Source organism: Centruroides sculpturatus, unplaced genomic scaffold (assembly GCF_000671375.1).
Source record: "Centruroides sculpturatus isolate CEXI.00-Female unplaced genomic scaffold, Cexi_2.0 scaffold1203, whole genome shotgun sequence".
NCBI lineage: Eukaryota > Metazoa > Arthropoda > Arachnida > Scorpiones > Buthidae > Centruroides > Centruroides sculpturatus.
The window spans coordinates 240,981-262,490 of NW_019385350.1; the positions used below are offsets into that span (position 1 = coordinate 240,981).

The window sequence follows — 21,510 nt, forward strand, 5'->3', positions numbered from 1 at the left end:
CAATCTGTATATGATAAAACACGTGATTGCACGATTATGTTGGATAATTTGGTCAATATTGAAATATTAAGATTTTTTCATTTGTCCAAAATTGATTACGACCGATATTTGGCCCGCTAAGTCTTCCTAATGATATAAATATTCAAGAAATTAATTAAAATTATTAATTAAAAAAAGACCCAGTATACAAAAAAAATGATACAGATACGGATTCATTTGAATAAAAGGATTTATTCGAATAATGGTTAAGCGAGTTACTTTAATTATTTAGCAAAACAGTCACAATCGCCACCTTCTCGTTACTTAAGTCAGCCATCTTGAAAAGCGACCTCTCAACGAAAGCGTTTCTTTTTTCTGCAAAACGTGACGTCAGATCGTTCAACGGAGGGACTCAACGGAAAATTCACTGTTGAGTCAACCGTTGAATATAGAAACGTATGGATTGATATAATATTCAAATTAGGTTCACTTTCAACACTGCTGCTATTTTACTGGACTCTCTAAAATTTATTGCTAATCCTTCTTGGTATGTCTTATATATCTGCCATGCTTCATATTTCAAGTGCCTCTTGTCCTGGATCTTTTGTATTATTTGCCAATCCACAGTGACTTCTGTCGGTCTACTATGGCATACATTGCTAGCATAGTGACTGGTTGCTCATTCTGCACATTCCTTTCATGCTCTTTGTCTTTCTTTTAAAGGTCTCCCTGTGGCCCTGATGTAGTATAGCTCTTTTTGTCTTCTTTTGTCTTGTACAGTAGAACCTTGAAAACTCGGCCTAATGTGGACCGAAGGGTGGCCGAGTTTGTGAAAATGCCGGGTTATCGGGAATGGGGTTAAAAAACTGCAAAAGAAGATTTAAGTACTCTTTTTAAAATGTCTTTGTGANTAAATATCTTTTATATTGATTAATTAACTTAGTTAATTAGAATTCATTTATAGAAGTTTTTTGTAGAAAAAAATATATGTTGCAGTTACAAAAGAATCTTAAGAATTTCGCAATATTGAATTACGAAAAGATTTATTATCTCAGATTCTGTCTTAGTTTTTTTTTATTATTTAACGTCTGCAATAGTGGCAAAATATATTAAAGGATTAGATATGATTTACTTTAAATGTTAATTAAGATGCAATTTACACTTTTGTATGGAAATTAAGTAAAAGTATGGAATATGAAGAAAAATGCATTATTCTTTGAATATATGTATATGCATTGAGTTAATTATGTTTTATTAATTATATTTGCCAAGTATTTACAGTATACAGTTGGGTTTTAATCATACCAGGGAATGATAAATAATTGAAAGAATTAAATTGCCAAAAAATATTGTGTGGCAAAGTAATTTAAGAATATACCACGCATTTATACTTTTAACATGAATATATTCACGATAGTGTGCGCTGTTAATAATTTTCTAGTATAAGGGAATACATGATTAATTCATTTACATGTTTTGTAAAATGGAGGAAGACTGTATTCGGCTTATAAATAATGCTGAAAGAATCGGAGTCAGGTTTGTTAATTTATAAGATGTAAATGTTATAAAATATTAACCTACATTTAAAAAATGAAAAATTATCTAAGATAGCATTTCATTATAAATGAACCTAATTCGAGCCGAAGTGGGTGACTAACACCATCTGTCGGCAGGATTTTTACAATTTTTCGAAATTTAAATTTTGCTTCTCGATTTTTCAGGCAGAATTAATAAAAATGACAGCATCATTTTTATATCTGGGAAATTTAATTCGATTCTTGCAATTCCGAAGCACTTGTCGCTTATTTGAGAAACGACTCCTTCGTTAAATAATTAATTTTTGGATGAATTTTTAACATTACATTCTCGAGTTTGATGCGAAGGCACATTGTAAGGGATGTGTGGAGAGTGTTGCGTATCTCTCGATCTCGTCTGTCGGGAGGTGACGCGTCTCACCCACTGAAGCTCAGTAGACTTGTCCCGCGTGTCGTTCCCGCCGCACGTAACGTAGGACCAGGCACTGCATCGGGCGGACGAATGCAAACACGTAATTCGTTTTGATCACTCCAAGTAGAAAAAGTAAACTTTTGAAATTCCAGGTAAGCAAATCCCTGGCCACCATTGGCCGACACGGTAGTCACGTGGCACGTCCGTCGTGCAACTCTACTCCGCGCTTTCATTCGACAAAAAAAAAAAAAAAATTAGTTACCGACGTCGATAGCTGTTACGTAACTCGGATTTTCTCTCCTCTGGCTTCCGTCAGCGTCGCTAGGAATTTATATTTCGATTTATTCTCTCCGAATTTTATTAGCGAATCGTTATTTAGACGACGACTAAGTTGTGTCCGTACGTGACGTAGATTGAAATATTGGATAGAACTCGACTAGAATAGAATGATAATGATAAGGATTCGCTTCATCCCTCGTTAACTTTCTAGGCATGATCCTGCCAGTACGCATGCTCGGAAAGTCGAAGTTACCCTCAAAAAAAGATGTCTCGAGTGTGTCATACATTTACCCAAATGCTTAGATACTTTAAGGATTTACAAAGATGTTACACATTCACAAAAATGTAAAAGTGTGCTGTGTTAAATGAAGAAGAGCCCAAGTGCCGATGAAGTATTCCAGATGCTCGTTCCTGTTAGTATTTAGATGCTCACTCATAAATGCTTAATTTCTCAATTTGTCCGTGTTGCTTAAGCTCGTCGTCGCATTTTACAAAAATGTGCGCTGTTGGAGAAATTCGAAGCATTAGCGGCAGTACTAATTTGCATACTGTAGCAGAATTTTAACAAATACTCGGGAATAATAATTTTGGAAGGGAAGCTATTATTTTCGCCTGGAATGGATTCGTTGTCACTCGGGCATCTAATTAAAATCCCGATATTTTTCGTATCTCTCGTTACTTCTTCCGTGAATTACGATAGGCGGAATTCATTAATATAGGTTATACGTTCGTTCGTTTCGAGGTTTGTTTATTGCGAACCGATCGGGAACATTTTTCTTATCGTCGTCTTCGGGAAAACTTTTATAGTTAACTTCGCCGCCCTCCTCTGCCACCTCCCGTTATCGTTTTAATTGCAATAAATGCGGATGCATTGTTCTCGTCCGTGATAAAATTCAGCACGCGTCATCTATTTAAAGCACGCTTCGTCTGTTTTCGTTCGATTAAGAAAAGTATGCGAGCTTTCTTTTAATATAAATTACTCGAGTACATTTTAATCGATCGTCCCTCTCGATATTGTTTTAATCATCGTTTTGTGCCTCGATACGGAAGGATTGTTGACAGTGACGTAAAAGAAATTAACACCCGCTCGTGCTTTTTTTTTGTTAATTACGTTATTAAAATTTTGAGGAAGTAACTTAAAAATACTTCATTAAAGTATTGAATACACAGTTCTAACTAGTTTATACCTTGTCTTATTGAGTAATCCAAGTATCGGTTCAGTAGTGTGACAAAGTGCTCGTTTCTTTAGAGTATCAGATGCTCATTAAACTATAAGATGCTGCGCTTTGTTTCTCGAGTAGGTTATATGATAAAGTGAAATTTTAGAACTAAATGTAATGTAATTTGAACGCAAATATGCTTCGAAAGTATTTAGACATTTCGATTCCGTACTGATTTTATGTTGTAATTTTAAGTATCTGGAACCGTAACGGATTTTATGGTCCGAAACGGAAGGATTCCAACTCTCGTCACTTAAAAATTTATCCAATTTCTTGTAACTGGAAGGTAATGTCTTCGCATTACCTACCGAGACAATGACCGTACGTGATGTACTGTACAATCCATTAATGTATAGGTTACTGTATATCTTTTCCGGGGTAGTGTTTCGCAGCCGATGCTGCTTTGCCTCCTAAAACCGCATTTCCTACTGCCTGATGTCTAAAGCTCGGGGCGTTTGTTCGGATGTCCCAACTTTCCGGACGTAAAAGACTTTTGTAGACCATCATCCGGATCTTTTAAGCTCTGACATGTACGGGAATTTGTTGTGCCATAGACTAGATTATTGGAGGATGCCGGAGAAGGTCGCGTTTTTAACATCGATTGTTAAAGAAAAGGAAGGTAACGAATGGCCGACTTTAAAGTTTACATCCATTAAATATGATTAAATCATGGGTGGAAGGGAAGTGGGGTCATTATGAATGAAGAATGATTTTTCAAAATGGGCACTCCTTCGACAATACGCTTTAACTATCGTTACTCACGAGTCGGTTTTTCGCTTATTGATGCATTAAGTATCTGTCTACAAGTTAAAAAAACTGAACGAAATTTTTGAGATTAAATATTCGATTCTTTATAAACGTTAGAAATAACAAAATATAATTTTCCTCCCCCCGCCCTACGTTTTAAACCGTTAAGCAGCATGCAGTTATACCAGTTGACGATTGCTCCAGTTGATAATTATGGAGTCTGGTATTTCGGGTTGTTTAGTTTTAAAGCTATATATTATTAGTATAACTGTCACATCGTCTAGAGAACACCTATTTCTGGCCACATGCATTAGGTTAATGATAGGTACCGACTTTGACAACAAGGAAATTGACTTTAAATAGCAGCATTTGCGTGTCTCGCGGAGTATCGAAGGTGATCTAGCCTGTGACAGGATAGTGTTCTTCTCAAACAATTAGTATTAATTATCTTTTCACGTTGTCAACTGACATCGTCTACGTTTTTGAAGGATGCAGTTAAATCATTATCGTTCTGCTCGCCAGTCAAACGTTTGAATTTAATCAAGGACGCATTTGATATGTGTATTCTTATTTTTTTAATTGTACCATTTGGAAATTATCTAGGAGGAGATCAGCGTGATTTATATGCCAATTTTACGGATGTTAAATATGTTTTTTTGGATAGAGACACTCATATTTTTCAAATTTGCATTGCTTTTTAGATTATAGGAATACCTAAAACTCAAGAATACAAGAATGTTGCATATACAAAATATTAATAACTAGATGTTAACCTCTTAATGATGATCTTACTGGTCGTTTAGAACTAGGATTTACTTTTAAAATATTTTAATTAAGCAGTTTTAGCTGTATGACCAGTTTTGAGCATAAGAAAAGAACTGATGACTTTCTGATGTTAATTTATTCTAATTTAATGATCTATTCATGGAATTTCAATAATTTGAGGTTTTTAGAGTGCATTTGTACTTAAATTCTTACTTTTGGAAATTTCAAAAATAAGAATTTACTTATCAGTTGAAGACTATTTTTAAATGTAATTTCGTTCAAAGATTTTTTTTCTTGAGTAGAAAAGTTCAAGACATAAGAAGTAGTGCTTAAATGAGAGTTCCCATAGAGGTTTACATCACAATGAAACCACACCTAGTAGACCACTTGGCCAAATGCCAAAAGTAGCGATCATATTTTAAGTCTGTCACTACTAAATCAAATTTCATATATCCATTTTTCTAGACTTTAAATCTGTTTCCATGCAATTTTCTATCAAATAATCCTAGTAATTGCTTAAAGTACTTTTTAAAGAACGATTTATTTTTATGAAATGTAATTTATTAATTGCGTAAAATTTTTGAATATATTATACTTACTTCTGTAACAAAGGTTTGTCGGAATAATTTTTTATAGAAGGAAAATTTTTATATAAAGGCAGCATTTAAATTTATTTTTGCTATCAGCCTAGATTATTGTTTACATTTCCTCATGTACAATAATAATTTGGTGTTGGCTAGATAGTAATTTGAATTGATATTTTGTTACCTACCCAACTGATATGATTATGGATTGATCTCTTCTATATTTAATGGGCAAAATTAACACTAGCCACATAATCTCAGTGTATAAATGAGTCATGTATTAATCCAGGATAAATCAAAGTTGTCACAAAAAGACAAAGTTTTGGTTTTTGTTTGTTTCCAGTACAGTTTCTATCAAATGTAAATCAAAAATATTTGATGTAGAATTGGTTAAATTTTTGCAATTATATTTATCTATAATAGTTTACAGATAATCAGAATTGCCTTTTGATGCTATTGATCAGCACATTAAAAAACTTTAATTTGCAAGGATTTATCATTAATTTATTTAAAATTCATGTATGAGTTTTAATCTTGAATTTTAAAATAACACAATGAAGTTAAGTGTAGGATATGTACAATATGCTTAAGAAATATTTTATATACTATTTTGTCTGATATTGTTCATAAATATATTAATATTATATACATTACAAAAATTTCAATGAACAAACACTTAAAAGTGTAGAAAGATAATTAACATAGTAAAGATTCTGATTTTTATTTAAACAGTTGAATAAAATTCTCAATTAAATCAAGTATTTTGAATGAAACAAGTACTATTTTATTATGATTGTGCGTAAAAAAATTTTAAAAAATTTAAAAAAAATTTTTTTACGCACAATCATAATAAAATTTGAATATTTTAAAAAATTGCGTAAAAAATTAAAAATTTTTTTAACGCAATTTGAAACATTTGTTCGATTATATAGTATAAAGATATACATTATCACTCTAAATCAATAAAGCAGTATGAAAATTAATATTCTGCAAAAGAAGATTTAAGTACTCTTTTTAAAATGTCTTTGTGATATTTCATTTGAAAATAAATTTTTTAAAGAGATATTTTAAATGTGAATGAAGGTATTAAAATATATTTTTACAATTTAACATTATTAAAAGGATTTCTTATCATCTTTAATTGAAAGAAATCTTTTTCAGATGTTAATTCATTCATTTCAAAAATTTGTGTAATTAATTATGGATAAACAAACTTTATTCTTGCCTGTGCTTCTAGGTTCTTCATTTATTGAGATTTTAAATATTCTAGGAAATTTAAGTCTTTTAGTATGTATTGGTAGATGAAGAATCAAGATATTAAAGCAAAAGTAAAATTTGTTTGCTTTTAACTAAACATTGGATTTTCTTTTTGAAACCGTGTCCTGTTTTATATTTGTGGCATAGTAAACACTAGTATTGTGTTTTATTCCAAAGACACATGGCAAATTTTCCATCAAATTCCTTTATTAGTCAATTAATAAAGGAATTTGATGGAAAATTTGCCATGTGTCTTTGGAATAAAATACAATACTAGTGTTTACTACGCCACAAAAATAAACATTGGATTTGAGATTTTTATATGTGATGATGATAAAAAAAATTATTATTATTATTATTATGTGTTTTGTGAGTTATACTCGGTTCACACTGGTGGCTGTGTACTATGTTGGACCAGAGTATAATTATTATTATTATATTATTATAATAATATTATTATTATTAACAAGTTCTAAATACGTGTTCTTGTGATATTGTCATTTATAAAAGTAATTTTTTATTAGTACTAGAGCTACTATTGCATTGTCCTTTCTTGAAGATTGAGCATATCGTTATGGGTGTTGCAATTATTGCAAGAACACAATACAAATAATATTTTTAATAAAATGTTGAATATATTTATGATTACCTAACTAAATTTACTTAAGAGGAATTTAAAAGTAAAGGATAGTTTGGACAACCTTACATAAGTATTCTAAAATGCAAAATTGAGCGAGTGAAATTTGTATTCTTCTTTGACTGCATTTAATTACTACTCAAGCATTGACACAAAAACCTTTATAATGCAACCTATTAATTCAATTTTCTAATGTTTTTGGCCATTTTGAAAGGCCATTGCCAGGAACATAAAAATCGAATGATTCTTATTTTAAAACTGACATTTGTTCTGGAATGTTATAAATTTTGAATTTTCTTACATGCACAGGCTTGTATATAAATAAAATCAATCTATAATGGTACTTGTACCAATATACACGTTACCGACAAAGTATGAAAAGCCGGCATTCTATGGAATACCTAGGCATTGTATATAATGCCCGGCGTTTTTAGGCAATGTATGAAAAATGAGAATTATTACATACTTTCCCTAGGCATTGTATATACTGTAATACCTAGGCATTGTATATACTGTAATACCTAGGCATTCTATAGAATGGCAAATGCTATTTAGGTAAAGTATGAAAAAAGGTCCTGATAAGACTATTACTGTATATAAATGCCGTGCATTTCTCAAAAATACAAATGTTATTTTGAAAAAATAATGAAAGTGCCATTAAAAAATTTATTCAAAATACGTAAGGAAAAATGAAAGTTGTACCAAACAAAATGCATTTTTAATTATTTGAAATCCTGGAAGTAAGGGAGAGTTAATAAAAAATCTTTTGTGCCGAGAATGGTGAATGCAATACAATTGGTAAAATATGGCTTAGGTGCGTACTGTGATTGGTTACGAATGACATCTGCTTATTCCATTGTACCGATTACTGTGATCATATTTCTAACGAATATTGTTCAAATCTGTTTTAAAATTTGAAAAAAATTTCTTAATAATTTTCCCTGTACTAAATATTTCCTAATTTCAAGTTTAAATACGTTACGTTACTTTTATTATTATTCTCATGTAAACAAAAATAATAATAAGCATTTAATGAATAATTTTTATGTATTTCATAGTGCTACGATGTACAATTCAATGTTTTCTTACTCCGTTTAAATGGTTTAAAAAGAAACCGTATTTTGTTCATAAGTTTTGATTTCTTGAAGTCTTTCTTGGACAGATGTTAACGTTGTGTCTAAAATGATACAGTATTGAATATACAGTAGAACCCCTCTAATTTGTCACCTTTCGGACTGGGGGTATGGTCGGAACGCAAAAAAGGTCGGATTATCAGAAAAAAACTAAAATAAACAATCTTCCCCTTTGTCCAGTCTTTGTAGCACTGCTAATTTTTCATTTAATAAAAGAGTAACGTGTTTACGTTTCACTCCTGACATGTTGAAAACACACACAAAACTGTACATATACACACAATGTAAAACATATACTGTAACGAACACAGAAAAACGCTACGGACGGTGAGTCACCGACGAGTCGGGACAAATTTCTCGACTCCGACCACGGTCGGATTAACCGGAATGACAGACTAGCCGAGGGCGGACTAGAGGGGTTCTACAGTACTGAAGTTTTTCTAAGCTTTGTTTTGTCATCGACAGTAACGACGGTGTCTTCACTTTCGTAATTAGATAAATTCTTTTTTCTGCAAATATTGATGGTTTCTTTTCATTTTATCGTCATATCGCGGTTTATTTATCGAAAAGGAATATTTTTGTAGTATGCTACGTTTGGGCTAGTTTTTAGAAAACTTTTTGGCTTGAAAAGTAAAAGGAGCTGGCAACACGACTGGCGCTTATGCAAGTTGTCGAGAAACCGAAGTGGGGTAGATGTCTGCTGGACTTTAACAGGGCGAGACGGTCTGCTTGTTCGTCTGTCGGATATCGGTGGAGGTTTGTTTTCTTTACGACAAACGTGTACTCGTTGAGAAGGTACATGATTGATGGCGGTCCGATAGGCAACTGCAGGTACTCCAGGCATAGNAGTTATCCGGAGTGCCGGGTTATCGAGAGCCGAGTTTTCGAGGTTCTACTGTACTGGTATTCTATATACTCCTGAATCAAACTCTGGTCTTCCTTGTCTGTGCATAGCATTTGGTATACTGTGGGATTCCTTTTAAAAATTATTTTTTTGTTTGTTGCTGCTCCTATTTCTTTGTAAATATTGCTTAAAGGTGCCGTGTATTTCATTACCATGTATTATTTTATTCTTTTCTGCTCATTACGTTTTTTATTGTCTATTCTTGTTTTGTTAATAATGGCTTTTATTGTATTCTGGTAGATATTGCACTGCCTAGCTAGTTCTTTGATGTGATCTAATTCTTTAATTCTGTCTTGTGGTTTGCTGCAGTGTGTGTACACTCTCTTTATAAGTGCCCGGAATGCTGCTATTTTATAACGTGTCAGGTCGTGGGAGTTCCATGGTATAACAGTGGGTTATACGTCATCTTTCTGTAAACTTTTGTTGTGATTTCCCCTCCTTTCTCTATTTCTATTGCTATGTCTAGAAAATGCATACTTTTGTCATTCTCTTGCTCTAGTTCAAGTTCTAGGCTGAACTTGTTGGAAATGATGTCTCTGATAAATTGTTGGATTACTGGTTTTTATTTCCATATAATCAATACGTCGTCAAAATTGGCCAAAAATGTTAGAAAATTGAATTAAAAGGCTGCATTATAAAGGTTTTTGTGTCGATGCTTGTGTGAAATTTGTTTTAAATCATCTCAATTTTACTACTTTAAATTATAATTTGTCACTCAGAAGAGTAAGATACTCCTTCTTCACTAGACTATAGATTTGAATCTAGATATACAACAAAATCTACAAATATAAATTATAATTGGGACTGTTGATTGAGGGAGTATACTGGGAGATTAAAAAAATGTCTTATAAACATAGTCATCCAAATGCATTGTTTCAGCATGGAAGAATTTAAGGTAATGATTTTCAGCTGGGGTGCCACGAAAGGATCATAGGTGTGCCGCAAAAATTTTTGAAGGTTATTAAACAAATTATTTTTGAAAAAAGCCCATAAAACAATAAGTGTACATGTCAAAATTAAAACCTCTTTAAATTGATTATAGAAGTTTTTCATTGTTATAATAAATAAACATATACATAATGTAGAAAAAATATATATTTGTAAGCAAAATTATACAGTATGTGCATAACACTGAGTTATTTGGCTTAAAATGAAATTTTCTTTTAATCAAAGATGTATTTATCGATATAATTCCCCATATTTAGTTCAAATTATTTTAACTTATAAACCTGCCCAACATCCTGCTATTTCTAAAGGCAATTATCTTGCCACTTTTAAATGCAATTTAAAACTTAATAATTGCTTTTCTCATGTAAATAAAAATTATTAATTTAAATAACTATTGTTGTAACCTGCTGCTATTTTAAAGAACAATACTGTTTTATGTAATTCATAAAAATATAGACAAAAACACTTAGGTTAAGTAGCAAGTAATGTGAAGATGGAATGTTTACCAACACAACTTTAAATCATGTGATTTATTCTGAGGAAATTTTTTCTGCAGAAATTTAATTATAGGTTCAAGTGTGCCATGACATAAAAAAGGTTTAAAAACACTGATTTAAGGGATAGCTAGTCTGAACTTTGACTTCCAACATGAAAACAATGCATTTGAAGGGCTATGTTTATAAGACATTTTTGAATCCTCTAGGACTCTAGAACATGCTGTAAAAATATTGTCACTTCCTTGCTGAATAACTCTTATATAAATGACATGAAATTATGGAACTTGGACATTTTTGTAATAATTGATTATAAAATAGCATCAAAATTTAATGTCTGTTTTTAATCAGATTAGAATAATTTATATGGCAGTTTTTAATTTACTAACATCAGTGATATTTTAAATTGTTCTTTTCCAAAAGTTGATTTCGAGGCAGCTCCCTTTTGGTTTGTCTCTAATAGGAGTTAAACAAAATTAGTGCTTCTCTTAATATCTATGTAATATAAAGCTAAATACAGCTAATTTTTACATTTACTCACATGCTTCTTATTTTATTGAATAATCATAGTGATCATATAATGGATTAAGATTTACTTAATTTGTAAAAATACACTTTACATTCATTTTTTAAGAATTATTCGTATTGAATTTCTGAATTTAAAATTATTTATTTTTTTACTTTACTTTAAAGATGATTGATATCTGTAGACTATATGATGTTGCTTTGACTTCATTATGAACTAATTCAGTTTAATTGTGAATCTGTTATCAATTTGCCTTCTGCCATTGAAAAGGAGATGAATGGAGTGCATAAAAAATTTACTCAATGTTTGTACATTACAGGATATTATAATTGCAATTATAACAATATTAAACAATTATCATTATTTAACAATATTAATATTATATTAATACTAAATGAATTGATACAATTAAACAAAGTCATTTGTATCATTTGAAATTACTCAAGTCATCAATAATTTATTAAATGAAACAGATATCTGTTTGACATATAATTAAGAATCTTTCATTTAAAGATTCAGATTTTTTTTCTTTATTTTTAGATATTTTTTAATGTTCAAAAATCATAAAACTAAATTTGTATTTCCAAGAATAATCATAAAAAATTGTATTCCTTTAATGAGATCTTTTTTTCAACTTCTTAATAGAACTAAAAATTAAACTCTATGAAAATGATGGGTCTGATTTTTGCTTCAGTAGTAATATATCATGAAAGGTCTTTAATTTACAGTTCAGCCATAACTCTTTACTTAGAGTATACATTTTATGAGTTTTGAAAGGTGTATTTTAATTATTGAATTGAATAAAGTGAATTCTGATTATAATTTCATAACTTGATTCATGCTAAACTAATTTCAAATTAATTTTGTAATCTTCTGAAGCAGTAAAATATTTTATCTTCAGATAATGAAAATTTTGAATATTTTGCTGGATAAACTTTTTTTTAAGTGTAAATGGTATAGTAATAAAAATTCTGGTAGTTAAAAGGACACCAGCAACATTACTTTCAGGATTTAATAATAATCATAAACATTACAAATGTACCAGTAATAATATATTGTTTTTTGGAAAGCACAAGGATTTGATTGTTAAAACTAATCTTTAATTTTGAAACATTTTAAAGACAGAGCAACTTTTTTCAGTTTATATCAGTTATCAGTTTATAACATAGCTCCAGGACATTCAAATGTAATATCTATGCAGTTAATCTTGTATTATTTAGTTTTATTAAATATTATGCAAATATTGGTCTTTAATATAGTTTAACAGCCAATGAATGTATTGCTGTTTTTATATAGTGTAATAGTTTTCTGTGTAGAAATCATTATGTATAATGTTAGGCAGTCCTCTTATTGAATATCAAGCTTGTATTATCCTGGTGGCATTTGACAAACTAGAATCTGTCATATAAAGATTTATGTAAGTGTTGACTCATGATAGTTTAATTGTACTTTAATAAAATTGTATAGTAACTTCATTTAGAAAAATTTTGTAAGAATAAATATTTATTTTGACTTAATACTTTTATTTTTAATTAAATAACATTATTGAAAAAATATATAATTATTTTATATTTTTTCAATATTTTGAGAGAGAAAGAAATTATATATTAATCATTTCTTTACTGTTTTTTAAATAAATATTTTTGAACACTCAGAATTAGGGTTTCTCATTTCCCGGTATTTTGCTTGTCCCGGGATCCCGGGATAAAAGTGAACTGTTTCCCGGGATCCCGGGAAATCCCGGGATAGAATTAATTATTTTTAAGGTATACAAAATATCTTGAAATCAAATGATATAATTATTTTCCATTTTTTAAAGTAATTTTAAAGTTTTGTAACCTCCAAAATCATATTAATAATGCTGTGTTAGGTCTATAGGCCTATAATAAAAATTACCTTTAAATAACGTAGAAATTTTCACAAATAGAAAAAAATTAATTAAAGTTTGCTGGAAACTGCATACAACAACAACAAAAAAAATGTTTTGAATTGAGTTAAAAATTAAAAAAATGAACTTCTAATTTAGAAGGTAATTTTCGTTTTTTAAATAAAATATAATACAAAATATTGCAAACTTTTATAAGATTTTAAAAAGCAAAGATGGTCAATACTCCGATAACTCACTCTAATTCTTATTTTAGTAATGAAAAGTCTTGCCACCGAGAATGCCCTTTCCGATTCAATTGATGTGATTGGAATAGTGTTTAATGCATTTAAGAGAAGACAGATATTATGTGTTTTTTCACCTGTAGCCTGGAAGCTTTCGAGTTCGTTTTCGAGATTGTAGTACTTCTTTCGCTCTCTAGTATTCTTGATTTGTCTACCTTGGCTGCTTTAATAGCGGCATCAAGCTTAGAGCTCGATAATTCGGCAATTCATTTGGCTTTAATAATCAGGTTTATGAAGAAAAACTTCATACTTGCAGACTTTGTACTCGTTTGTATCCTTGCCCAATTTGCACAATCTGGCGTCAGGCATTTATTGAAGCTACTGGGCATGGTTAAAACTCAAGACAGCGTAAGCACAATTATTCCAGATATTACAGGTTCCGACAAGTAAAGAATTTTTATAGTCATGCCACAAATAAGCTATATATTGATTATTGACCATTTGTGACATGCTATAACGAGCAAAAATTTAAAAAAACTAATAGGTAGGTTTAAAATTAATAAATACAAATGTATTCTGGCAGTGAATGAGTTAATTATGCTTTCTATTTGCAAAACTCCTCAACCTTAACAAAAAATAAGAAAAAAAGTGAATTTTTAAGAAATTTGCAGGATTTCCCGGGATATTTCCCGGGTTAAAAAAACAACCGGGATCCCGGAATCCCGTTTCAGAAACCCTACTCAGAATGATTAAGTTTTAGATATTCAAAAAAACTATTTGTAAAATAAAAAACATTCAAAAACCTATATAAATACAGTAACTGAAAAAATTAAGACAATGATGGACATCAATGATTGGTTTCTTGTTTTAATTTAAAAAATGTCTATTACTTATCACAATTTTGCTGTTACTGTATATTAACATTAAGCTTGATTCCCTAAATTCACAATGTCTTTTCTGTTGCCAATTCCAGACATTTTCCATCAATTGCTATCTTCAGTTGATCCAGTTAGGAACAATACTTATCAGAGTTGATTGTTTGATTCTGTGGAAGTAGTACAGTTTTCCTTTATGATCTCATCAGACATTAAGCATGACTTTTCAGATGAAAGCTGATCTTTAAAGTATTTATTGGTGGTTCATTTTACTTGCTCTGCAATTATTTTCAGTTGATGTTACAAGCAATCCACTTTTAATCACCTGTCACTAGATGTTTCAGAAGAGGGTCATCTCCATTTTTGAAGCGAATCACAAATGGAGATATGCTCCAGGAAGTTCTTTTTAACCTAAATCATGCAGTATCTAAATGTTGTAATGATTCATATCCAAGCTTCTTTAAATGTTCAAATATGGTACTGTTTGACTTCACTGTCTTTTATCTCTTGAGTTGTGTAATAGGTGTTGTTATCCAATAATGTTTTGATCTGGTCCTCTATAATAAATACTGATCATACTGAGCATGGAGCATCTTTAAGGTCAAAATTACTATTTTAAATTTAGCAAACCTCTTTTGAACATTTGATCTGCTACATTACCCTCACCATAAACATTATATATTTATTGTGCTGTTTATATGGCAATTTTCCCGTTTTGATTGAAGAAAGGAAACAAGTATCAAAAGTGCAACTTTTCTTCTTCTATTTTTTTAATGAGACAAATTAAAGGAAATTTAAATAATCTTAATAGACTTTTTGTAATGAATGCAACTCAAGGTTTTTTTTCATAATAATCATTGATTCTTACAATGCTAATAATTTTTACTTTGTCTAATGTCTCAACTATCAGCTCTCAAAAAGTATCATGAATTTTTAGCAACCTAATAATATAAAATGAACAGTCACACATTAGAATTCAATATATAACCAATTATTTGAGAAAACAAATGTTTTATATATATAATGTATGGAAGTGAGAATCTGACTCAGGATATTAATTGCAATAGAGAATATTCCAGTAAAGAAGATACCTTAGGTTTGGCTGAAACATTCAGAGATTTTAATGTTAAAAAAAAAATATATATATATATATAATTATTGCAAGGAAGAGATTGGCAAAATTGCTACTTAAACAATTCTTCTTTTAATGTTTTTAACATAATGTTGACCTATGACTATTAAACTATTTTGTCACAAAAACTTTTACCATATAAGCGTTAAATTACACACGTATGTCACTAAATTGACGCTTTCGACAATAGTTTTCTAATAGATGGTAAAAGTTTTTGTAACAAATGATTAGCGTGCTGTCTATCACTATATTATAGAAACTATTTTGTCACAATATATATAGAAATATATTAGTAATATACCATAATTTTGTCTAAACTGCATGTTTATGAGGCTTTTGAGTATCATTGCATTTTAGGAAACATAATTTACATAAATTATTATGTATAATTAATTGTTTTAAAATTATTTAATTTAAAACAATTTATATTGTTTATGCAAATGCAATAATTATTTAATTAATTATATTGATATGCAGCATAGTAGTATACATTAAGTATGTATAGTTTAATTTTGTAAAATCAGAAAAGATTAAAATATATTATGGCAATAAAGTAGGAAAATCTGAAAATTAGTTTAAAAAAGAAAAATATTACATTGATATGAAATATTTTAAAATAAAGTGATGATGATGGTAGTTGTATGATTTGAATTGTAAAGGAATAAGATGGACAAGGTGTACTGTACACCCCAAAAATTAATGCAAACTGAAGTAAAAATCTGGTTTGGTGTTAACATATGATGTGTGCTTTAATTTTAACACCAAAACTGATCTTTTGCTTGCAAACTGAAGTAAAAAAATAAGGTTAGGCCTATATTTGGTCACTTCAAAAATTTTCAAATAGAATGATTAATAAACAATAGTGTTGTTTAAAATTTTGCCTAAAAATTTAATTGGTAAAAGTTTACTGATATTTTTTTAGACAAAAATTTTGAAATAATGGTTACAAACTTGTGTGAATTTTTATTAATACTTATGTATTATCAAAATTCTACAATATAAAGTTCAGTGTTTAGAAAGAATAATTTTCTGTAATTATTTTTCTCAAAACTCCATGTTTTGTTTAGAGTATCTTTTACAACATGGAATTCATATAAAACGGAATAATCAACAGTGTTATAGGGGGATCGACTGTATCTTCTATAAATGAATTTAGATCTTACATGAGTTATGACTAATCATCTTTCTATGAGGAATGTTCAGTGCAAAGGTAGGAAAATATTGAAGAAATGGAGGCAAAAGAAATTGATTGCCAATTATGAGAAAAGAAGACATTCGTTAGAGAGTGTCTTCTTTTCTTATAATACCAGACTTGTTGAACTCAAGATATGTAGACATTAGAATTTATTTGGAATTTCTGTATTGAGTATAATAAATTTTGTTGAAATTGAATGTTTAGTGAATGAACCAAAAGAAGAATCGGACATTAAAAGGACAATGTACATAAAATTCTAAATATTTAGAATGTATTATAGTTTTTAATATTATGAGAACAGAATAAAAATTATAAATTTGGAGAACAATATAATATATCATATAAAACTTATTGTTATAAATTACCATTTATAATATGCAAGTTTAACAAACAAAAACATGATATTTTATTATATGGTAAAATTTTGTTAACCTGGCATCTGGTATGTTGGCAAACTTGATAAGCTGGCATGTTGAACTTGTCAATGGGGTTATTGGTGTACTGGGTATATCTGAAGTTAAGATTTTTTATGTAAAAGAACTCAAAATGTGCAGTTCTTGGAAAGGGGTGTGGGTTCTGCTTTTAGAGATGACAAATGCTAAAATGACATGATGCTGTGCTAGGTAAAACCAGTTAGCTCATGCATGATTTTTCTAAAGACTTTTAATGCATAGGTTTGATATGAGAAGCAGAAATATTTACTTGGACTCAATAATTATCATGGAAACAGCTACAGACATACTCTAATTATCAAAGTACATCTATAGGCAATAAAAGTGTACAAAGCACAAAGTAAGAAGAGAATGTTCTTGTTAGAATAGCCTGAAATGAAATAGTGTATTAAACAATCATAAAGGCAGATTTATACAGTTTTATATGCAAAGTTATGTAAATTTGTGTCCAGGGGATCGAAAAAAATCAGAAAAACTTCCACTGTCTAATAAGTCGGCATATTCAATAACCTGAAACCACATCAGTCCTGACAATTCCAGGTTAATGGAATATCACTATATTAATTTTAATTTAATTTTCAAGTGAATAAATTGAAATTGAAATTCTGACTTCTTAAAAGTAAATTTTGATGATATAAGATTTATTTATTTATAAATCATTATAAAAAAGAACATTTTGAAATAAAAATTTTATAGAAATATGAAAGTAATTTAAACAATAGCAAGGAAACATCTATTCCTTCTATAAGGAGAATCTGATTTGGCACTTCTTGCAATGGATTATTGTTTTGCTTTCAAATGTTCTCTTATTCAGCATTCTAATAGAAAGGAAATTAATAAAAAGAATAGAATTGTAAAAATAGAGGAAAACAGTTAAAATTAATATTTATGTAATAATGAACAACAAATCTTTACGATTTTTAAAACATAAGATTCTTAGGAAATCTATTAGAAATAATAAAACTTATATTAAATGATGTTTTTATCATATAGAGAAATAGTAAAATTGAATATAATGTTTCCTAATATTGTATTCAGTTATGGTATTTTTTATTCTAACAATAGTTGCAATGATATCTTATTTAATATCAATATAATCTGACAGAGCATAATAGTAATTCTACAAGATCAGATGATGATAAATTAGTTAATAAAACAATTTATTGAAAAAGATCTCAGTTTTAGAAAAAGTCATTTTCTCCTACATTTATTTTGAAACAATAATTAAGAAGTTTTAGGCAAAGCACAGAATTGTAGAAGTTAATCATCTACTTTGTTCTGATAACTTGCTTCAAAGGTTATATCTTATTTCAAAAATCAAATCATTGCCAAAGAGTTGAATTTAAAGATACAGAAGATATTTAATATAATGAAAGTAAAGAATTTATAGAGAGAAATTTAAACAAGATTAAAAATCTAAAAGCTCAAAAAATGTAGTGTAATTTCTCAAGAAAATTAAACAATATTAAACACCTTTTTTTTATTTTAATATGCAGTTTCCTTTAAATTCATATAGTTTTGGAACTTTTAATTGCCAAATCTTGTATATACTAATCTAAAATCAATAATACATTTGTGAAGTCTCCAACTTGGAATATTCAGATAGTGAGTAATTAACAATGCACTCTCATGTGTTGGATGAAAGTTCCAGATTTAAATCTCATTCTGAACTGTTGCTTTCTTAGATACATAAAATTAAGATTTTTCTGAAGTCATTAAAGTTTTTAGTAGATAGTGACATAAAAATATCATTAATTAAATAAGTAATACTTGACTAGAAATTAACATTTGATTAAGTTTTAATAAATATAAATTTTCAAAAAATGAAGAATTTTTGATATTTTACACATTTAATATTGTTTATTTAGTAAATCTATTTTATAAGTAGTCTTTTTATGAATTGAAGTTATTATTTGTAAATACAATTTATTATTTTTAATTATATTTTTTTAATTAATAATTTAACTTTTAAAGAACAAAATTGTCACTTCATTTTTTTCATTTTTGATTTTGAAATGAATCAAGAGATGAAATAGTTTGTTTTATTCTTTATTTATGTATAATTTAAAATGACTTAACATTTTTTTAATTAAGATTTTTCTTATATAAGTAAATTATTAATTTTAACATTTATGTATATAATTTTTTTTTAAAATAGAAAAACATGGACCTTTGGAAGGATAAAAAACATTATATATTATTGATTGCAACAGTATGTGCTTGTTACTTTAATGCTCTAGAATGTGATTTTGTTTTTGATGACATGTCAGCTATAAGAGATAACAAAGATCTTAGACCAACTACACCATTATGCAACATATTTTTAAATGATTTTTGGGGAACTCCTATACAAAAAGTAAGTAAAATTGCTTAGAATATTAATTTAGTTTGTTATGTAATTATACATTTTAAAATTAAATAATATTCAATATATAATTCAGCTATTTTGAGTAAATTTGATTGTAAACAGATTTATATGAACAACTTTTAATTATATAATTTATAACCTCCTTTGATTTGTTACATTAGCACAATATATTAAAACCAAAAGTTATCATAGAATGTTTTTAATCTGAATGAATTTTTGTCAGATGAGCTATTATAGAATTTTCCTTCATAAACTGTCATTCTAAGATACTATTTTTGTAACTCAGAAACATTATACCTTCATAGGTCATTATACTTCATCTGTCCAGAAGCTTTATTGCTGATTATTTATGTATTATTTGTATCATTGAGATCTAATTTTTGTTCTTACAATTCTTTTAATATTATGATAAATGGACTACATTTTTTGTTATGTCAAGAATCATTTACATTTTTATATATAATACCATTCTTAATCTTTTTAAGGCACTCCTATTTCTCCACATTCTGTATACATTTCTAATTTAAGTTATGTAAAATATTAAAATTTATTTTACTCATTGTGTTATCTTTCTTTCACCTAAGTTTTTGAAGTTTTAATAACAAGATTATAATTTTTTCTTACAGTTGTTTTATATCATTGAATTTATTTTGATTTTGAAAGTGATATGCATTACCATGGCAATTAAACTATTTGCTAATGGATATCATCTGTCCTATGCTGATTGTTTGATAACAGAACATTGTAAATATCTGACTTGGCAAGTAGACAGAGAGAATGATGATTACTTTCTCTCTCTTCCTCTATAGTTTTTTGTTATTTCTAAGTCTTGATATTGTAGTATATCTACTAATTAGAATATGAATCCAACAGACTGTTCATTGAATGATTTTATTAATTTCATTTAAATGTTCAAGTTCTTTTTTTTGAGATGTTGGATTTTCAATGTCATTTAGTAAATTTTGTTTAATAATGAAGTACTGTATTTTGTAAATTTGAAATTATTCCAATTTAAAGAACAAATCTAATATAAATGGGTATGATATATTTTTTAATAATTTGAAATGTTCATAATAAATGTTAATTGTTTGAGTTTTTTTTTTTTTTGCATATATTTATGAACATTAATTATTGTTTCTTATTTCTTTTCTACTATGACTATAAATGGAATGGATGACATCTCTAATGGATTACGAGAACTTTTGAAAAATAATTTTTTTAAACAAAAAGTTTTTATATATGATTTGTTTACAACATTCACCACAGCAAAAAACACTGGTTGTTTAGAATAAAACTTCTTTTTACTTGTTTTTGTGGTATTTTGTATATAGTTTTATTGATTTGTTTACTTCACAAAAATACTTAAATATTTCAATTATATCAATATTTTTAAAAAATAGTTATTATTATTAATTTTCATATATTAAATTTTTTTAGGATTTCTAAAGCAGCTTACAAAAATAAACTTGCAATTTATTCACTATAATTTAAATAAATTTAGCACTCATTATTATGACAATTGTTTAATATATTTAATATTATTTAATCAATTTTTAACTTCACTATATTATATTATACTATAATATAGTATAATATTATATTATACTATAATATAGTATAACTAGCTTACTCGTCGCGCATTGCTGCGATCTCAAAAGAAAGGAAATTCAAGCAAACTCGTTATGATAAAATTCAATTTACATTTTATTATTTTTATTGAAACTTATTATTATTATTCATTTTCATCGGTAAAACATTTCAAAGTGTCGTTTCAATTCTATTTATTTATTGGAGTGCTTGTGGATACACGATATTTTTTGTTTTTCCGTCTGGTGCGTACACGAATAAATCAGGTTTTCCGACGCGTTAGCTGGTCACATACAGTTGTCCACGCGAGAAACACGCATTCTCCAAATTTAACCCACACACTCGCAGCGATTGTCAGAAGCGCGATATTCC

The 21,510-nt window shown here is 28.5% G+C and overlaps 1 protein-coding gene across 2 annotated transcripts in view; it reads left to right on the forward strand.

Moving 5' to 3' along the window:
• The window catches only part of LOC111637969 (transmembrane and TPR repeat-containing protein CG4050-like), a 27,658-nt gene extending 7,674 nt beyond the window's left edge, over positions 1–19,984 (forward strand). The window contains exon 2 of one of the 2 annotated variants that reach the window (XR_002758764.1): positions 19,342–19,984. Coding sequence is in view for 1 of the 2 variants with exons in the window: in XM_023383580.1 (XP_023239348.1) it covers positions 19,342–19,557 (216 nt within the window). In the remaining variant the exon portion in view is untranslated. The remainder of the gene's footprint in view (positions 1–19,341) is intronic. The other variant, XM_023383580.1, reaches the window with a different exon arrangement.
• Positions 19,985–21,510: the final 1,526 nt, after the last annotated feature.